At 47.2% G+C, this 16421-nt stretch overlaps 2 protein-coding genes across 3 annotated transcripts in view; both read left to right on the top strand.

Moving 5' to 3' along the window:
• LOC122776863 (plexin A3-like) overlaps nucleotides 1-3946 on the top strand; it is a gene marked incomplete at its 5' end in the record, with an annotated part of 20437 nt that extends 16491 nt beyond the window's left edge. Inside the window, 2 exons of the mRNA XM_044037615.1 lie at nucleotides 299-694; nucleotides 3815-3946. Of these exons, the coding sequence (XP_043893550.1) occupies nucleotides 299-694; nucleotides 3815-3946 (528 nt within the window). The remainder of the gene's footprint in view (nucleotides 1-298; nucleotides 695-3814) is intronic.
• kcnd1 (potassium voltage-gated channel, Shal-related subfamily, member 1) lies at nucleotides 1236-16421 on the top strand. 2 transcript variants are annotated; one of them, XR_006361251.1, is made up of 10 exons: nucleotides 1236-1264; nucleotides 3233-4148; nucleotides 4289-4534; nucleotides 5591-6303; nucleotides 12307-12469; nucleotides 13043-13126; nucleotides 13271-13366; nucleotides 13460-13710; nucleotides 14972-15494; nucleotides 15537-16421. XR_006361251.1 is itself a non-coding variant. In XM_044037356.1 (9 exons), the coding sequence occupies exons 2-9, from the start codon at nucleotides 3993-3995 to the stop codon at nucleotides 15177-15179; spliced, it is 1917 nt and encodes a 638-aa protein (XP_043893291.1). In that variant the 5' UTR covers nucleotides 1236-1264; nucleotides 3233-3992; the 3' UTR covers nucleotides 15180-16421. The 2 variants fall into 2 exon arrangements, 1 of the variants encoding a protein (XP_043893291.1); XM_044037356.1 differs by having other exon boundaries at nucleotides 14972-16421.

Raw genomic sequence — 16421 nt, 5'->3', positions numbered from 1 at the left:
TATGAAGTGCTTTGAGCGACTGGTCCTGGCACACATGAAGAACTGCCTCCCACCCACACTGGACCCTTACCAGTTAGCAATAGGAGCACAGAAGATGCAGTCTCCACCGTGCTGCACTGTGTGCTCACACATCTGGACAAAAATAACACTACGCAAGAATGCTGTTCATTGATTTCAGCTCAACTTTCAATACTGTCATCCCCTCCAAGTTAAACACCAAACTTGGAGACCTAGGCTTCAACACTTCCCTCCGCCACTGGATTACGGACTTTCTGACCAACAGACCTCAATTTGTTAGGTCAGGACACTCACACTCAACACAGGCGTACCACAGGGCTGTGTGCTGAGCCCATTCCTCTACTCCCTCTTCACCCACGACTGCAGGCCTGTACATGGATCCAACAACATCGTCAAGTTTGCGGATGGTACAGCGGTGATTGGCCTCATCAGTAACAACGATGAGACAGCCTACAGGGAGGAAGTGAGACATCTGGCCGCTTGGTGCGCTGACAACAACCTGCTCCTTAACACCAGCAAAACAAAGGAGCTCATCGTGGACTTCAGGAGAGAAAGTAGAAACACGAACAACCCCATTCACATCAACAGGATGGCTGTAGAACGTGTTTCCAGCTTTAAGTTCCTGGGGACCCACATCACAGAGGACCTCTCCTGGTCCACCAACACCTCCAGTCTGGTAAAGAAGGCTCATCAACGCCTCTTTTTCCTGAGGATCCTGAAACGCGAGGAGCAGAAACATGAGGAACAGAAACATGAGGAGCAGAAACATGAGGAGCAGAAATATGAGGAGCAGAAACCTGAGGAGAAACATCATTTTTTCTTTTATTTAAAAATAAATATATCAAATGTAATAAGAATTAGAAACTTTTTATATAAATCAATGATTTAATGAATCTCTCTCTCTCCTACCTTGCTGTACATTGTGTGTGTGTGTGTGCAGAGAGAGAGAGGGGAGGGTCGAACAAGCAAACAGAAGGAGGAGGAGCCAGAGAGAGTGAGAGAGAGATGTGTGTGTGTGAGAGAGAAAGTGAGAGAGGAGATGACAGCAGAGGAGGTTGTTGCCGCGGCAGCAGAGCAGCTCACATCACACACACTAAAACATTCTTCATCATCATCATCATCATCATCGCTGCCTCCTCCTGCGTCTCCTCGTCCTGAGTCTCCTCGCCCTGCGTCCACAAACCTGCCTTCATCCTCTTCATCCTCCACTTCTTCATCCTCCTCTTCTTCATCTTCATCATCTGTGGTAAGTAGTAACTGCTCCAGATAACAAGACTTCTGAGAATAGAAGGAGGAGGAGAAGAAGAGAACAGGACAGACGGAGGGATGGAGAGGAGAAAATAGAACAAGAGTTTTTAAAAGAAGAAGACAGGAGGAAGGAAGAAAGAAAGGAAGAAAGAAAGACATGATTTAAGTAGAACAGTAGGAAGAAGAGAATTGTATGAGTGTGTGCGTGTGTGTGAGTGAGTGTGTGTCAGAGTGTGTGTGTGTGTGTGTGTCGAGGTTGATGTAATCCAGCAGCATGAATTAGTGATGAAGTTCTCTGTGTTTGCTATTAACAGTGGTTTAGTATTCACACGCACACACACATACACACACACAAATAGAGACACACACACAGATACACACTCACACTGTTTTCTTTGCTTCCTGTTTTATTTCGAAGTTTGTCCTTCCTGTCCTGTCTTCCCTGTTGATTGTGTGTCCCGCCCTAATGTGTCTCACCTGTGTTTGATTGTCTCACCTGTGTCTTTTGTATATCTCAGTGTTTCACTTCTGTCTGTTGTGCTTTCATGTTTTCATGCTTTCATGTTTTCATGCTTTCATGTTTTTATGCTTTCATGTGTTCATGCTTTCTTGTTTCATGTTCGTATGCTTCATTTTTTAAAGCTTTCATGTTTTATGCTTTCATGTTTCATGTTCTTATGCTTTCATTTTCATGTTCTTATGCTTTCATGCTTCCATGCTTTCATGCTTCCATGCTTTCATGCTTCCATGCTTTCATGCTTCCATGCTTTCATGTTTCATGCTTTCATGTTTTCCTGGTAAGATCCTCATGTTTCAGCTCTATGTTCTGTAACTTTATTTTATTCTATTACTAAAGATTATTTTTGTAAAATTTTTTGAACCTACATTTGTGTCCTTCATTATTATTTTTTTTTTCATGTATGGATACATGTATACATAACTAACCCAAACTCTAACCTTTACTATTCTTAACCAAAGTCATGTTACTTTACCTAAACTTACCTAAACCTAAACTTTAACTCTCTAGTTGTGGATGCGTTGTGTGGGATGTGGATCTGTCCTGCAACAGACAGATGGAGACAGATGGACAGACAGATAGAGAGAAAGACGGTCATTTTAAGGTGTAGCTAAACTTGTGAACCAGTGAATGTTTGTCTGAATCTAGTTCATGTTACTTTGTTGATCTTCTCAGTTTAAACATTTACTGCCCTCTCTGGCCAAACACCAGCTACTGCGTTTCACATTTTTATTCATGCTTTCATCACCGGTTCACTCTTTCATCACTGGTTCACTCTTTTATCACTGGTTTACTCTTTATCACCATTTTTACTAATTAGTGCAAGGCTCAGACTCCTCCCTTTTTTAAAACACAGGAGCTATTGCTCTTTTTCTTAAACGACGTCAGTGTCAGATTTCAGACCACGCCCACTTTTAGCCGTTTAGTCGTAGTTTAATAATTTTAGTAATAGTTTTAATAGATTTAATAGTAGTTTAAATAGTTTTAGCAGTAGTTTAATAGTTTTAGTAGTAGTTGTAATAGATTTAATAGTAGTTTTAGTAGATTTTAATCTGTGCGATTGACTGACAGATTACAGGAAACTGGATTATTGAAAATCAGGTGACTGATGAATAAAGTCACTTACTACTGTGCGTGTGTGTGTACGTGTGTGTGTGTGCGCAGTGTTTACAAATAACAAACTAAAAATGATTCTTTTCCCATTCCTACACTATCTCTTTTTTCTCTCTCTCTTTCTCCCATCCTCTCTCCATGTTTTGTCTCTGTTTATGTTCCATACGTCCCCTCTCTCTCTCTCTCTCTCTCTCACATCCTTTAACCCTCTTTGTCTCTCCTTCTTTTTCTTCATCTCTAACGCGCTCTCTGTTTATCTCTACTTCTACTTTTCCTTCAACTTCTCTTCTCCTTGTCTTCTGTCCACCTGCTTTCTCTCCCTCTCTCTCCTGACAGGACGACCAAACATGGACATGGAATAACGACCGCCTGACGCCTCCTCCTCCTCCTCCTCCTCCTCGCTCCTCAAAACAAACCTGGTGTCTCTCGACCATCGCCGCTAATGCCTTGCTGACTTGCACAAGAGAGCGAGAGACAGTAAAACAGAGAGAGAGAGAGAGAGAGAGAGAGGCTGCAGATCTATAATCACCACAGCAGAGAAAAAACACTTAGGGCGAGCGAGGAGGCAGCCATTCTGTTGATGTTGCAACTTTGAAGAACCATCATCACAATTTAATAAGAATTTGAAAAGCTGTAATAAAAGGAGGGAGGAGCTACAGGCAACATTTAGTTTTTAACTTTCCGACATTCTGAACAAGAAGGCTCCTCCCCCCTCCAAACATAAGGATTCTCCAGGAAGGCTCCGCCCCCTCCAGACAGAAGGATTCTCCAGGAAGGCTCCGCCCCCTCCGGACAGAAGGGTTCTCCACGAAGGCTCCGCCCCCTCCGGACAGAGAGACACTCGATTAGAGTGAAAACGTACCGGCGTCCTCGATGCGTCACTGCATTCTTTTCATGGCTTGACCTTTGACCCTTCAGCTGAACCCTTCCTATGCCCCTCCCCCTCATCATGTCCCCCCCACTTCCTGTCGCGCTGCTCTGACCACTCGAGGCAGGAAACAAAGTGAGGGAGGAGTTAGGATTGACTGGGCCCCACCCCCCTCCTCATAGGCCGCCGAAGCTCAACTCCCAGTGCGTGGATTTCCTCTGATGCAAGATGGCGGCCGGCGTGGCGACATGGCTGCCGTTTGCGCGGGCGGCGGCGGTTGGCTGGCTGCCGCTCGCCAAGAAGACGATGCCTAAACCTCCGGTGGACAACTCGTCCAGGTCTGACGAAATTCTGTACGTCAACGTCAGCGGGGTCAGATTTCAGGTGGGTGTGGCCTCTCCAATACATTGACCCCACCCACTTTAAAAAGCAGCAGTACCTATGATCATTGTCATGAAGATTAATATGTCACTTTCAAATAAAATGATGTGTAATAAAGGTTTGGCTCTGTTTATGTTTCCCAGACGTGGAAGAACACTCTGGACCGTTATCCCGACACGCTGCTCGGATCCTCGGAGAAAGAGTTTTTCTACAACGAAGACACGCAGGAGTATTTCTTTGACCGAGACCCCGAGATGTTCCGGCACATTCTGAACTTTTACCGCACGGGAAAGTTGCACTACCCGAGACACGAGTGCATCCAGGCCTTCGACGAGGAGCTGGCGTTCTATGGCATCGTACCAGAGATCATTGGAGATTGTTGCATGGAGGTAAATCTGCATTTCAGGACCTGAGTGATCTGTGAGGATGATTATTTCCGGTGTGATGGGTCTGATCATAGAGTGCCTTGTACGTGAGGAGGAGGATTCTAATTTAAATTCTTAACTGCAGAGAAGCTAACACTGGAGTGGTCTGGTCTGTCTCTCTAGTTCCTAGAGAGACAGAACTTGTGCTGCAGCATTTTGAATTAATTGAAGGTAATATGGAGATAATCCGGAGTGCCAGTAATCTAATCTAGAAGCATGAGCTAGTTTTACAGCGTCCTTTAAGGACAGAATGTTTCTCATTTTCATGATGTTCTGCAGGTGAAAGAAGGTGTGAATCAGATGACATGTCCTGGTCAAAAATAACTGGACGCCATGGTGATGTCATCTAAAGTGGACAGAGAGTTCAGGGCCGAGTATAATCACCTCAGTTTTGTCCGAGTTTAAAAGTAGAACGTTGCAGGTCGTCCAGGACTCCTGAAGTTGAACAACCTGATTTATTTCCGGCCTCACTGAAGGCTGCGGTGCTGTCGCCCCGGAGCAGAAGTTTGCGAAAACCAAGGAACCTCAGCAGTTCCTCACGGGACTGAGGAACAGACTAGGACGTGCCCACTGAGACCCTGGGTGGAGAAATAATCCCTCCACCTAGTACTTGGTCTGCCCCAGGGTCTCCTCCCAGGTAGATGTGTCAGGACCCCAACGGTATCCTTACCAGATGCCCAAACATGTCAACTAGTCCGAGTCCCTCCCGGATGGCTGAACTGGTCTCTGAGGAGACCCTCAGCCAATTTGGCTGCTTGTACCTGTGATCTTGTTCTTTCGGTCATGACCACAGGTAAGCGTAGAAATGAAGATCGACCGGTAGATCGAGAACTTTGCTTGACTTTTACTGTTTGTCTGTGGAAATATAGACTTCCTGTAGCTGAGGTTGTTGATTGGTTTATGATTTTGTGACGCATCTGTCCTTTCAATATTTGAAATAAATAAATGCATAATTTGCTCAGTCTGTGGTCTTGCACCTCATCTCAATCTCATCTTCTGCTTTCATGTCTTTCCATGAAGGAATATCGAGACCGGAAGAAAGAGAACCAGGAGCGTTTGGCTGAAGATACCGAGGCCAATGAGGCCATGGACGCCCCCCTCCCCCCACACAGCACGCCCAGGGAGCGTCTGTGGCGAGCGTTTGAGAACCCCCACACCTCCACCATGGCTCTGGTCTTCTACTATGTCACCGGCTTCTTCATCGCCGTTTCCGTCATCGCCAACGTGGTGGAGACAGTTCCCTGCCGGCCTCTGAAAGGCAGCGTGAAGGACCTACCGTGTGGAGAGAAATACCAGCTGGCCTTTTTCTGCATGGACACGGCCTGCGTGCTCATCTTCACCTTCGAGTACCTGATGCGTCTGTTCGCGGCGCCCAGCCGCTGCAAGTTCATGCGCTCTGTGATGTCCGTGATCGACGTGGTGGCCATCATGCCATACTACATTGGCCTTGTGATGCCCGAGAACGAGGACGTTAGCGGCGCCTTTGTCACGCTCCGCGTCTTCCGCGTCTTCAGGATCTTCAAGTTCTCGCGCCACTCGCAGGGTCTGAGGATTCTGGGCTACACGCTGAAGAGCTGCGCCTCGGAGCTTGGCTTCCTGCTCTTCTCCCTCACCATGGCCATCATCATCTTCGCCACCGTCATGTTCTACGCCGAGAAGGGCACCAAGGGCTCCACCTTCACCTCCATCCCCGCCTCCTTCTGGTACACCATCGTCACCATGACAACACTTGGGTGAGTGTGATGAAGTAAAGCTGCAACTGAACACTTTACTGCTGTTTATAATATCACCATGGCAACGTGTGTATGTGTGTTATGTGTGTGTGTTGCTCTGGGTCATGTTGGGACATGTGTCGTTATTATTGGTTACAGAGAAAAAATGAAAGCAGATGAAGTTTGTGTGTGTTTGCCTCCCCCTCAATGCTTCTCAAGTACGGTGGTGAATCTTCACTCTCGCCCACATGACGTGTGTGTGTGTGTGTGTGTGCGTGTCTGTGTCTGTGTGTGTGTGTATATCAAACTATCATCATGCAGCTCCAGCAATGATATTATCTGCTGCTCAAAGAGTTATGGAAACATCCGAAATACAAACAGACTTGATCCACAGAGGTGTGATCCTGTGATCTGTGATCCTGTGATCTGTGATCCTGTGATCTGTGATCCTGTGATCCTGTGATCTGTGATCCTGTGATTGAGTGATCTTGTGATATTATGATCCTGTGATCTTGTGATATTATGATCCTGTGATCATGTGATCATGTGATTGTGTGATCGTGTGATCTTGTGATCTTGTGATCCTGTGATCCTGTGATCCTGTGTGATCTTGTGTTTGTGTGTTTGTGTGATGCTGTGATCATGTGTTCCTGTGTTCCTGTGTTCCTGTGTTCCTGTGTTCCTGTGATCCTGTGTTGTGTGATCCTGTGATCCTGTGTCCATGATCCTGTGATCCTGTGATCCTGTGATCCTGTGATCCTGTGATCCCTGTGATCCTGTGATCCTGTGTTCCTGTGTTCCTGTGTTCCTGTGATCCTGTGTTCCTGTGATCCTGTGATCCTGTGATCCTGTGATCCTGTGTCCGTGTGATCCTGTGATCCTGTGATCCTGTGTTCCTGTGTTCCTGTGATCCTGTGATCATGTGTTCCTGTGTTCCTGTGTTCCTGTGATCCTGTGATCCTGTGTGTCAGAGATTTCTCTGTAATGAAATCATAATAATTGAGATGAACTGAGCCACAGTTGCGTGTCTCTTCGGTCCGGACAAACAAAGTGTCGTCCCTCTCCAGTGTCGTGTTTCCTCTGTGGTGTGGACGTGAACGCAGGACAAAATGCTGCCTCACACAACTCGATTATCAGAGTGAATTCTGAGGATGGACTCAGCCACCCTGCACAGGAAATGTAGCCTCAGTCTCATTTTTCCAGTCACATTGTTGAAGCTCGGGAGCTGAGCTGAGGTTTGGATCACGGATCGATGGGTAAACTGAGAGCTTCAGCCATCACAGGCTTCTCTGCAGTTTCAGTGTGACGCCATGAGAAGCTGGAGGATAATGTGTCAACATTTGGTTCATAAAACCAAATCAACATGCCGTGTTTCTGGCGGGAACCCTGTCCCAGTAAAGGTGATGTTTTAAAACCCGTTCATATCTGCTGCTCTCACCGGTGAGTGAGGAAGTTGTTTAAGCTCTTGACTCCATTTACACTGAGTCACTTCAGGCTTCTGCGGCAGATCTGATCTCAAAGAAGCTGAGTGTTAATGCATCCAGGAAGCTTTCAAGACAGATGGGAAAATCAAACATCCACTCCTCACTGTTTGATTCTGTCTGCTGCGTCCTCACATAAACACAGTTCACTCACAAACATCCTCTTCTTTCACTGTAATATTTAAAATAGTATCGACATGTCAATATATATCAACATCATCATCATCGTCATCATTGTCCTGACTCATAACATACAATTACTGCTTTAATTTCAGCAGCGTCAGTTCTGTGTGACTCCTGCTGGTGGCGCTGCTTCAGTTTTTCTATTGTTAGTGAATCAAATGACATTCTTCAGATTTAACTTCTCTCCTCTTGTCCTCCTCTCCTCCTCTTCCTCTTCTCTCCTCCTCCTGCCCTCCTCTCCTCTTGTCCTCCACTCCTCTTCTCTCCTCCTCCTGCCCTCCTCCTCTCCTGTCCTCCTGTCCTCCTCTTGTCCTCCTGTCCTCCTCTCCTGTCCTCCCCTGTCCTCCTCTTGTCCTCCTGTCCTCCTCTCCTGTCCTCCTCTTGTCCTCCTGTCCTCCTCCCTCTTGTCCTCCTCTTCTCTCCTCCTCTCTCCTCTCCTCTTGTCCTCCCTCTCCTCCTGTCCTCTCTCTCCTCCTCCTCCTCCTCATCTCTCCTCTCCCTCCTGTCCTCCTCCTCTTGTCCTCCTCTCTCCTGTCCTCTTCTCTCTCCTCCTCCTCCCTGTCCTCATCTCTCCCTCTCCTCCTGTCCTCCTCCTCCTCCTTGTCCTCCTCCTGTCCTCCTCCTGTCCTCCTCCTGTCCTCTTCTCTGCTCTCTTCATCTGTGCTCTGATCAGTTGTTTCTCTGTGGTCTCCTCCTCTTCTTCTTCTTCTTATCGTTGTTTTTCATCTCTGTTCTTTTATTGCTTTGCTCCTGTGTTTTTATCGCAGTGTAAATAAAGTGGAAGTGGAATCACAAACAACATCACACACACACACACACACACACACAGAGGAAAAGCATCATTATCATCATCATCATCATCTTCATCATCAGCAGCAGCAGCTGCTCTGATAACAACTGTTTCATGAGCTCAAACTACATCATGTGGATTTTCTGCTTTTGGCAGCAGAACAAATGCAAGAAACATAATATGTGCAACATCTATCTGTCTGTCTGTCTGTCTGTCTGTCTATCTATCTATCTATCTATCTATATGCGCGTGTGTGTGTGTGTGGGTGTGCTCCTCACAGTTGACTCCATCACATCCACTCTCACTGTTACTGACTGCTGCACAGAAACAAAGTCAGTCAAAAGATATGTAGTGAGGACCTGAGGACACGAGGACACAAGGACACGAGGAGAGACGATGAAAAGGATCAGATGGATCGGTCATTTCCTGTGATACGATCCCTGACTCAGAGAGAGACATAGGGACGGGTCAAAGGCAACTGAACTGGAGCATCTCGGTCAGTTAGGACACAAAGATGAAACTATGAGATGCTGATGTAACGTGGTTCAGGTTCAGGTTCAGGTTCAGGTTCAGGTTCAGGGTGGGTTCTGTTGTGTTGTCTGTTGGTTTCATATCTATGTGACAATCATTTATACTGGAGTACAAGAACCATGGACCACTAAATATAAAACTGATCAACCTGACCTGACCTTTGACCTAACTGCAGATAAATACGAGAACGATCAACGTTGAGCTTATTTTAACTTCCGTGTGTGTGTGTGTGTGTGTGTGTGGTGTGTGTGTGTGTGTGTGTGTGTGTGTGTGTGCGTGTGCGCGTGTGTGATATTTTCCTCTGCCTGTTTCAGTTTTATTTTCAGACTTGAATCTAAACTTAGAACCACTTCCTGCTCGTGTGACTCATTGATTCTCAGTTTATATTTATTCTGTTTGATTTTGTCTGTGGATCAGAGGGAAAGACTTTCCGTCCACCTGCTGTGTCCAATGACGAATCTGCACCAAGGACAAATGGTTTTTTGTCGTTTCGGTCATTTTACATTCCTGACGTTTGCTTGGCAGTGAAACTGCTGATGTGCAACATGTGTGTGTGTGTGTGTGTGTGTGGTCAAGACTTCATCTGGTCCATTATTGTCTGTCATGTTTTATTCATGTCGCTGTATTTACTCTTCTCTGTGTCCTGTCATCAGCATTAGTGCAACGTCATCAACATTAGTGCAACGTCATCAGCATTAGTGCAACGTCATCAGCATTAGTGCAACGTCATCAGAATTAGTGCAACGTCATTAGCATTAGTGCAACGTCATCAGCATTAGTGCAACGTCATCAGCATTAGTGCAACATCATCAGAATTAGTGCAACGCCATCAGCATTAGTGCAACGCCATCAGCATAGTCATCAGCATCAGCATTAGTGCAACGCATCAGCATTAGTGCAACGTCATTAGCATTAGTGCAACATCATCAGCATTAGTGCAACGTCATCAGCATTAGTGCAACGTCATCAGCAAATTTATTGAAACAGAAGCATGACATTTTGCAAAAAACAAACTTCACACTACAATACTATAGCCTCACAACTGGATCTGGATCCTGCAGCCCTGGTGTCACAGGTCCCTGCAGACGTGGTGAAAAACATGTCCTCCACAGCAGATGTTGGTGGAGGTTGTCAGTCATCCAGGTCTTCTCCAGCAGATGTGGAAGCCACACTCATCCTGTGTCAGGGAACATTCAAGAAAACCTGCTGGATCAGCTTCAAAAGTCTCCTGCAACACGAGGAACCTGGTGTTTGTCGTGCAGAATGTTCTCCACTCTTTCACAGCAGACGGTCAAACGTCTAATGTCCATCACCATGTGGTGAACATCAGTGGTTTCTTGGCTGCTGGCTGTGGCAGGATGGTCCAGCGATGGGTCATTTTCAATGCTATTGAATTAACCCCGCCCACTGTTTCACATGTCATAAAGCTGGAGCAACCAACATGACTGTTGTTTGGAAACACCACGGGACCAGATGTTCTCCAAACGTCTGAAATCCTCATTTCTTTAATGACTCTCAAACGTGGGTTCCTCTGGCACGTGCAGACTCCAGACAGTCATGTGATCTGTGAATCTTTGACCTGAAGTGACCTTTAAGAAACACGTGAAAAATGAGATGAAGAAGAACCAAGAGGAGAAATGAAGAAGAACCAGGAGGAGGAGGAGGAGGACAGGGCTGGGATTCTGGAGGAGAAAACATGGAACAGCCATTCTTTCTCCTGCAACTTTCATCATCACTCCATCAATTAAACATGGATGTGGATTACACTGCTGCAGGAGACCGGGGGGCCAGGGAGAAAGGAGAGAAAGAAAAGGTGAGAGGAGGAAGAGGAAGAAGAGGAAGGGTGGGGGAGGGAGGGAAAGAGGAGGAGAGCAGGGAGGCTTTTAGTAACTGACTGTGTCCAAGAATAGAAGTTTTCAAAGAGGAAAAACAAACTGAGCTGATGATCAAACCAGAGCGATCGATACCACGTCCTTGTGAAGAACGATCGCTGAGGAAGACAGAGGAGGAGGAGGAGGAGGAGGAGGAAGAGGAGGAGGAGGAATTCAGAGATTCAGATAAAAACCTTAAGATGCATAAATGGAAAATAATAATAATTTTGGATCAGTGTCAGTGAGTTAATCTGATAAAACAACACGCTGCAGATTGTTCTTCTTCTTGTGAAGAGGAATCACCTGCTCTCTAATTGTCCTTCCTGGTTTCTTCACTAAACTAATTACCATTGTCTGTCTGTCTGCTCCATCAGATTGGGATTGGCTCGCTCTCCTGTTACAGGTGCACGATAAGGTGCCTGTTATTTGATTGGCTGACTTTGCACTAATGGTTTCCTATCTGCACCAATCAAGAATCAGCCTCTTCTTTGTCTGTCTGTCTGCGTCGTTGTTGTAAAATGTTGAATCTTTATCTCCGGTCGGCCTCGTCGTCTCTGTCCGTCGTTGTCATGGCGTCGTAGTTTGGGTGCAGGATGACATAATCCTGACCATGAAATATTTAATGTACTGAGAGAGCAGCAGCTCAGAATAACCGGGCTGACCCGGGTCTCCTGAGGGTTTTCTAAAACCTTTATTTGTCACGACGGTTGATTCTAGCTCTCTCCCTCTCTCGCTCTCTCTCCCCGTCTTTCTCTCTCTCTCTTGCTCCCCCCCCCTCTCTCTCTCGCTGTCTCCCTCTCTCTCTATCTCTCTCCTCTCTCAGCTTCTCTCTCCCTCTCTCTCTCTCTCTCTCTCTCTCTTGCCTCGCCTTCCTCTCTCTCTCTCTCTCTCTCTTCGCCTCTCTCTCTCAGAATTCAAATCACAGGCGAACCTTATCTTGTGTCATGTACACACCTGTACACACCATGTACACACCTGTACACACCTGTACACACAAGCAGAAGCCTTTCTAATATTGATATCTGGCTGAAATAGAGCAGGTGTAAAATATAAGAGAGAAAATACACATCCCATCATGCACTGCTTGCAGCCTTTTTTCATGAATTCAACTGTGTTCATAATAATCGAATTAACCAACTAACTAACTTCAAACTTTTTCTTCGAACAGGTACGGCGACATGGTTCCCAACACCATTGCTGGGAAGATCTTTGGGTCCATCTGCTCACTCAGTGGTGTCCTGGTCATCGCGCTGCCCGTCCCCGTCATTGTGTCCAACTTCAGCCGAATATATCACCAGAACCAGAGGGCGGATAAGATGAGAGCACAGCAGGTGAGACAGGTTCATCTATGAGAACCGAGCAAGTGAGATAGGCTCATCTATGAGAACCGAGCAGGTGAGACAGGTTCACATCTATGAGAACCGAAAAGTGAGACAGGTTAATCTATGAGAAACTAATCCGAGCTGAGAGAGCAGGTGAGACAGGTTCATCTATGAGAACCCAGCAGGTGAGACAGGTTCATCTATGAGAACCGGCAGGTGAGACAGGTTCATCTATGAGAACTGAGCAGGTGAGACAGGTTCATCTATGAAAACCGAGCAGGTGAGACAGGTTCATCTATGAGAACCAGCAGGTGAGACAGGTTCATCTATGAGAACCGAGAGGTGAGACAGGTTCATCTATGAGAACCGAGCAGGTGAGACAGGTTCATCAATGAGAACCGAGCAGGTGAGACAGGTTCATCTATGAGAACCGAGCAGGTGAGACAGGTTCATGAGTTACAAGGTCATTTATCACAGAATGCACCTTTATGCATACAGTTTGTGTGTGTGTGTGTGTGTGTGTGTGTGTGTGGGTGTGCGTGTGTGTGCACGGTAATAATGTAATTGTTTGTTGTTTAACAGAAAGTGCGTTTAGCTCGAATCCGCATGGCAAAGAAAGGAACAACCAACGCTTTTCTACAATACAAAGAAGACAGAGCACTGGGGGTAAGACACACACACACACAGACACACACAAACTTTAACCTTAACCACATTTCAAATCTTAGTCCTAAACTTATCCAGTTCCTCAGAAATGAGGCGCTGCTTACTGGTCCTTTACAGAGTGTGTGTGTGTCTCTGTGTGTGTAGGATCGGGACAGTGACAGCACGGCTCTGTGTGTGAAGAACAGATCAGCGTTTGAACACCAACATCATCATCTGCTGCACTGTCTGGAGAAAACAACGGTGAAGAACGCACACGCGCACACACACATGGAGTTTGGACAGACGTTGTCCTTTTGTCCACAGTAACAGTCTGTCCTCTATGTGTCCTCACAGAACCACGAGTTCACAGATGAGATGACGTACAGCGAGCTCTGTATGACCGAGTCCGTCGGCTTCAGGACGAGCCGCAGCACCTCCCTGTCGAGCCAGCAGGGGGCGCAGAACAACTCCACCGGCTGCTGCCCGCGGCGTGCCCGCAGACGAGCTGCCATGCGTCTGGCCAACTCCACGGTGTCTGTGAGCCGTGGGAGTGTCCAGGAGCTGGACACGCTGCACATGAAAATCACCGCGATACCACCGCAAACGTAAACATGCACATCAACACCACACTTGTCACATGCGGGGCCGCTGTGGGTCGGTCTTCTGATCGGAGGGTCAGAAGTTCGATCTCCAGCTCCTGTAGTCTACATGTCTTTGTGTCACTGGATGTGTGATAGATACAGATGTGTATCTAACCTGTCCTGCCTAGTACCTAAGACATGTTATATGGTTGACTGCATTCCTTGTGTTGTTGGGGACGGGGAGTGGACAGACAAAGGCAAGAAATGATCTGAGAGTGAGCGGGAGAGAGGCAATGCCCCACAAACCCCCCGCCGCGGGCCGATAAGGATCCAGACGTCTAGGGTGCCCAGCAGTCGCACAGGGCAGGAGACCCCCGAAGAAGACCAGCCGGAGGTGTGCGGGGCAGAAGCCCCCCAACCCAGGGTCAGCCTGAGGGAGCAAGACCACACACAGAGGCAGAGTCACCTCACACCCAGGCAGACAGCAGAGGCCCAGGTCCCCCGCACTAAGAGCCTGCTAGCACCCCGGGGCAGGGCCAGTCCGCCAATGGCGGTGGCCAGTCCCCCCAGACCGCCCACGAGAAGGCAGGCCAGAGTCTGCCATAGTTACCCCCACCGCCCACCAGAGGCCGACTGCACGCACCCGATCCAAGGAGGCCCACGCAGGACCCCAAGCCAGGGAGAGCCCCTAGAGACGGGAGACGGGCAGACCCCCGAGCCAGTCCACGGCAAGCATAGGCGGGGCCAGAGATCCAAGGACTCGCCATGTCTGACCCTGCGGTGGCCCGGCAAACTGCTCCACCAAACATCCTGGAGTGCTGATGCCCAGCATTGATCCCTGCCGCCCACCACCGCACCTTCAAGGAGGTGCATCATGATGGGCCGCAGCTATGCCACCCGGGCACCGCCCAGACCGAGCTAAGGGAACCAGATCCCCCACATCCAGCAATGCTCCCAGACCACCACAGCTGTCCCCACCCAGACCGCCAGCCCCAACACGGCCGAGGAGTGAGCAGGAGTCAGGCACCCGGGAGAGTACTCTGTCCCACCCCCCAGCCCCAGCTCATGCCCACCCCCCAGGGACTGGTGGTGGTGTGTGTGCAAATGTGATATGGGGTATGTTGGTATCTAGTGTGCAGTTCAAATGGAGGGGGGAGATGTGGCACGGACGCCCACTGCTGGCAGACAGTGGAGCTGTTGAGAACGGGTGAATCAAATCTGAAAGAGTGAGAAGGAAAGAATAAAATAATTGTATCATTAATCCGTTGTTTTTCTTCTCTCGCAGTCGCTCCAGTCTCAACGCTCAGCTCGAGGACCTGAAGCTAAATTGCGGGGAACAGGATTTCAGCGCGGCCATCATCAGCATCCCCACGCCCCCCGCCAACACACCTGAGGAGAGTCTGCCTCCCTCACCCGCTCCCATCCCTGGCATCCTTAGAAACACCCGTGCCACCGCATACACTCATGACAAGATCAAAGTCTCCTCCTTATAACCTTCAGACCTCAAGCAGTAAGCCCCTCCCCCTCTCGTTGCTCTACCCTCCCTGTGAACGTCGAAGATCCTGAGCAGCAGCTTCTGCTCCCTGAGCTTCTCACATGTTTGCAGATGTTTTAAAAAAAAACAAACCCGGGAACAGAATATTGTGTCATGGAGAGAGAACTTGATGGTCATGAAGGTAGAACCAAAGTCCTTTAAACCCAGGCCCTCTGACCTTTGACCTTTGAACAGGTCGTCCGGCTGATTGACTGGGTTCACTTTGCATAACCACTGAACGTACAAGACGGAATTGAAACGGCAGCTGAGGCTGGTGTTTAGATCTGGACTCTTGAGGGTTTAGACCTGGACTAAGGTGTTTAGACCTGGACTCTTGAGGGTTTAGACCTGGACTAAGGTGTTTAGACCTGGACTCTTGAGGGTTTAAACTCAGAGACAAAGTGATAAAAGTTCCAAGTGACTCTTCTTCAGCTCAGGTTCACTTTATGAAAATGCGACAACGGCGGCGACGAGCTGAACCAAACTGGATTAAGTCCGTTTTCTAAATAAGAGAACGTTTCTTCACTGAGATCAGATTAAAAGTGGTCTGATCCGACTCTCACACGGGAAACTAAAGCCTTTTACTTTTCAAAATATGCAACACTGAAACAAACAGGACAAGAGCATCAACAAAGAGCAGGATAATAAGAATGATAATGATAATAATAACGACAATAAGAACAATAATAATAATGATATCATGTATTTAAAAGCTTCTGTCACTGCAGGGAACAAAATGTAAAGCAATTAAGAAACGACGCGTGAAGACATGTTTCCCAATATTTTTCCAGAGAAAAGGAAACTGAAGTCAGGTTTGTCCCGGCGACGACGATCGGCTTGTTTTCAGCACGTGGATTAAAAATGTTTGCTTTCTGCCTCCAGGGGGCACCTGTGTCACAACGATAGTTAAGTTAGTTAGTGAGTCGTTACAGTCGTGAAAAAAATAGGTTTTCTGCTCCTCAGTCAAAACATGAAAATATAATAAAAGAACACGACAAATAAATGTAAATTAAACTTTTACACAAAGAAATGTTCCATCAAATAAGAAACAGCAGAAAATAAATCTTTAAATTTATCATCCACTGCAGAAACACTGTTTACGTCCTGTTTCTGGTCTAATTACTTCCTGTAAACAACAGGAAACATCAGATTTCATGTTGTTCATGTTGAATGATCAATATAATGTTTTATGATTCATTTC

The sequence above is a fragment of the Solea senegalensis genome, linkage group LG11, assembly GCF_019176455.1.
Source record: "Solea senegalensis isolate Sse05_10M linkage group LG11, IFAPA_SoseM_1, whole genome shotgun sequence".
In the NCBI taxonomy this organism is placed as follows: domain Eukaryota; kingdom Metazoa; phylum Chordata; class Actinopteri; order Pleuronectiformes; family Soleidae; genus Solea; species Solea senegalensis.
The sequence above is the reverse complement of the archived record's forward strand: the minus strand, read 5'-3'. Positions and strand labels throughout refer to the sequence as shown.

Bases quoted from the DNA above. Each gene is read 5' to 3' on its own strand.
- kcnd1 (XM_044037356.1), top strand. From the start codon at position 3,993: ATGGCGGCCGGCGTGGCGACATGGCTGCCGTTTGCGCGGGCGGCGGCG. The intron at 13,367-13,459 runs GTGAAGAACGCA...GTGTCCTCACAG, and splicing joins ACTGTCTGGAGAAAACAACG to AACCACGAGTTCACAGATGA. The intron at 13,711-14,971 runs GTAAACATGCAC...CTTCTCTCGCAG, and splicing joins ACCGCGATACCACCGCAAAC to TCGCTCCAGTCTCAACGCTC.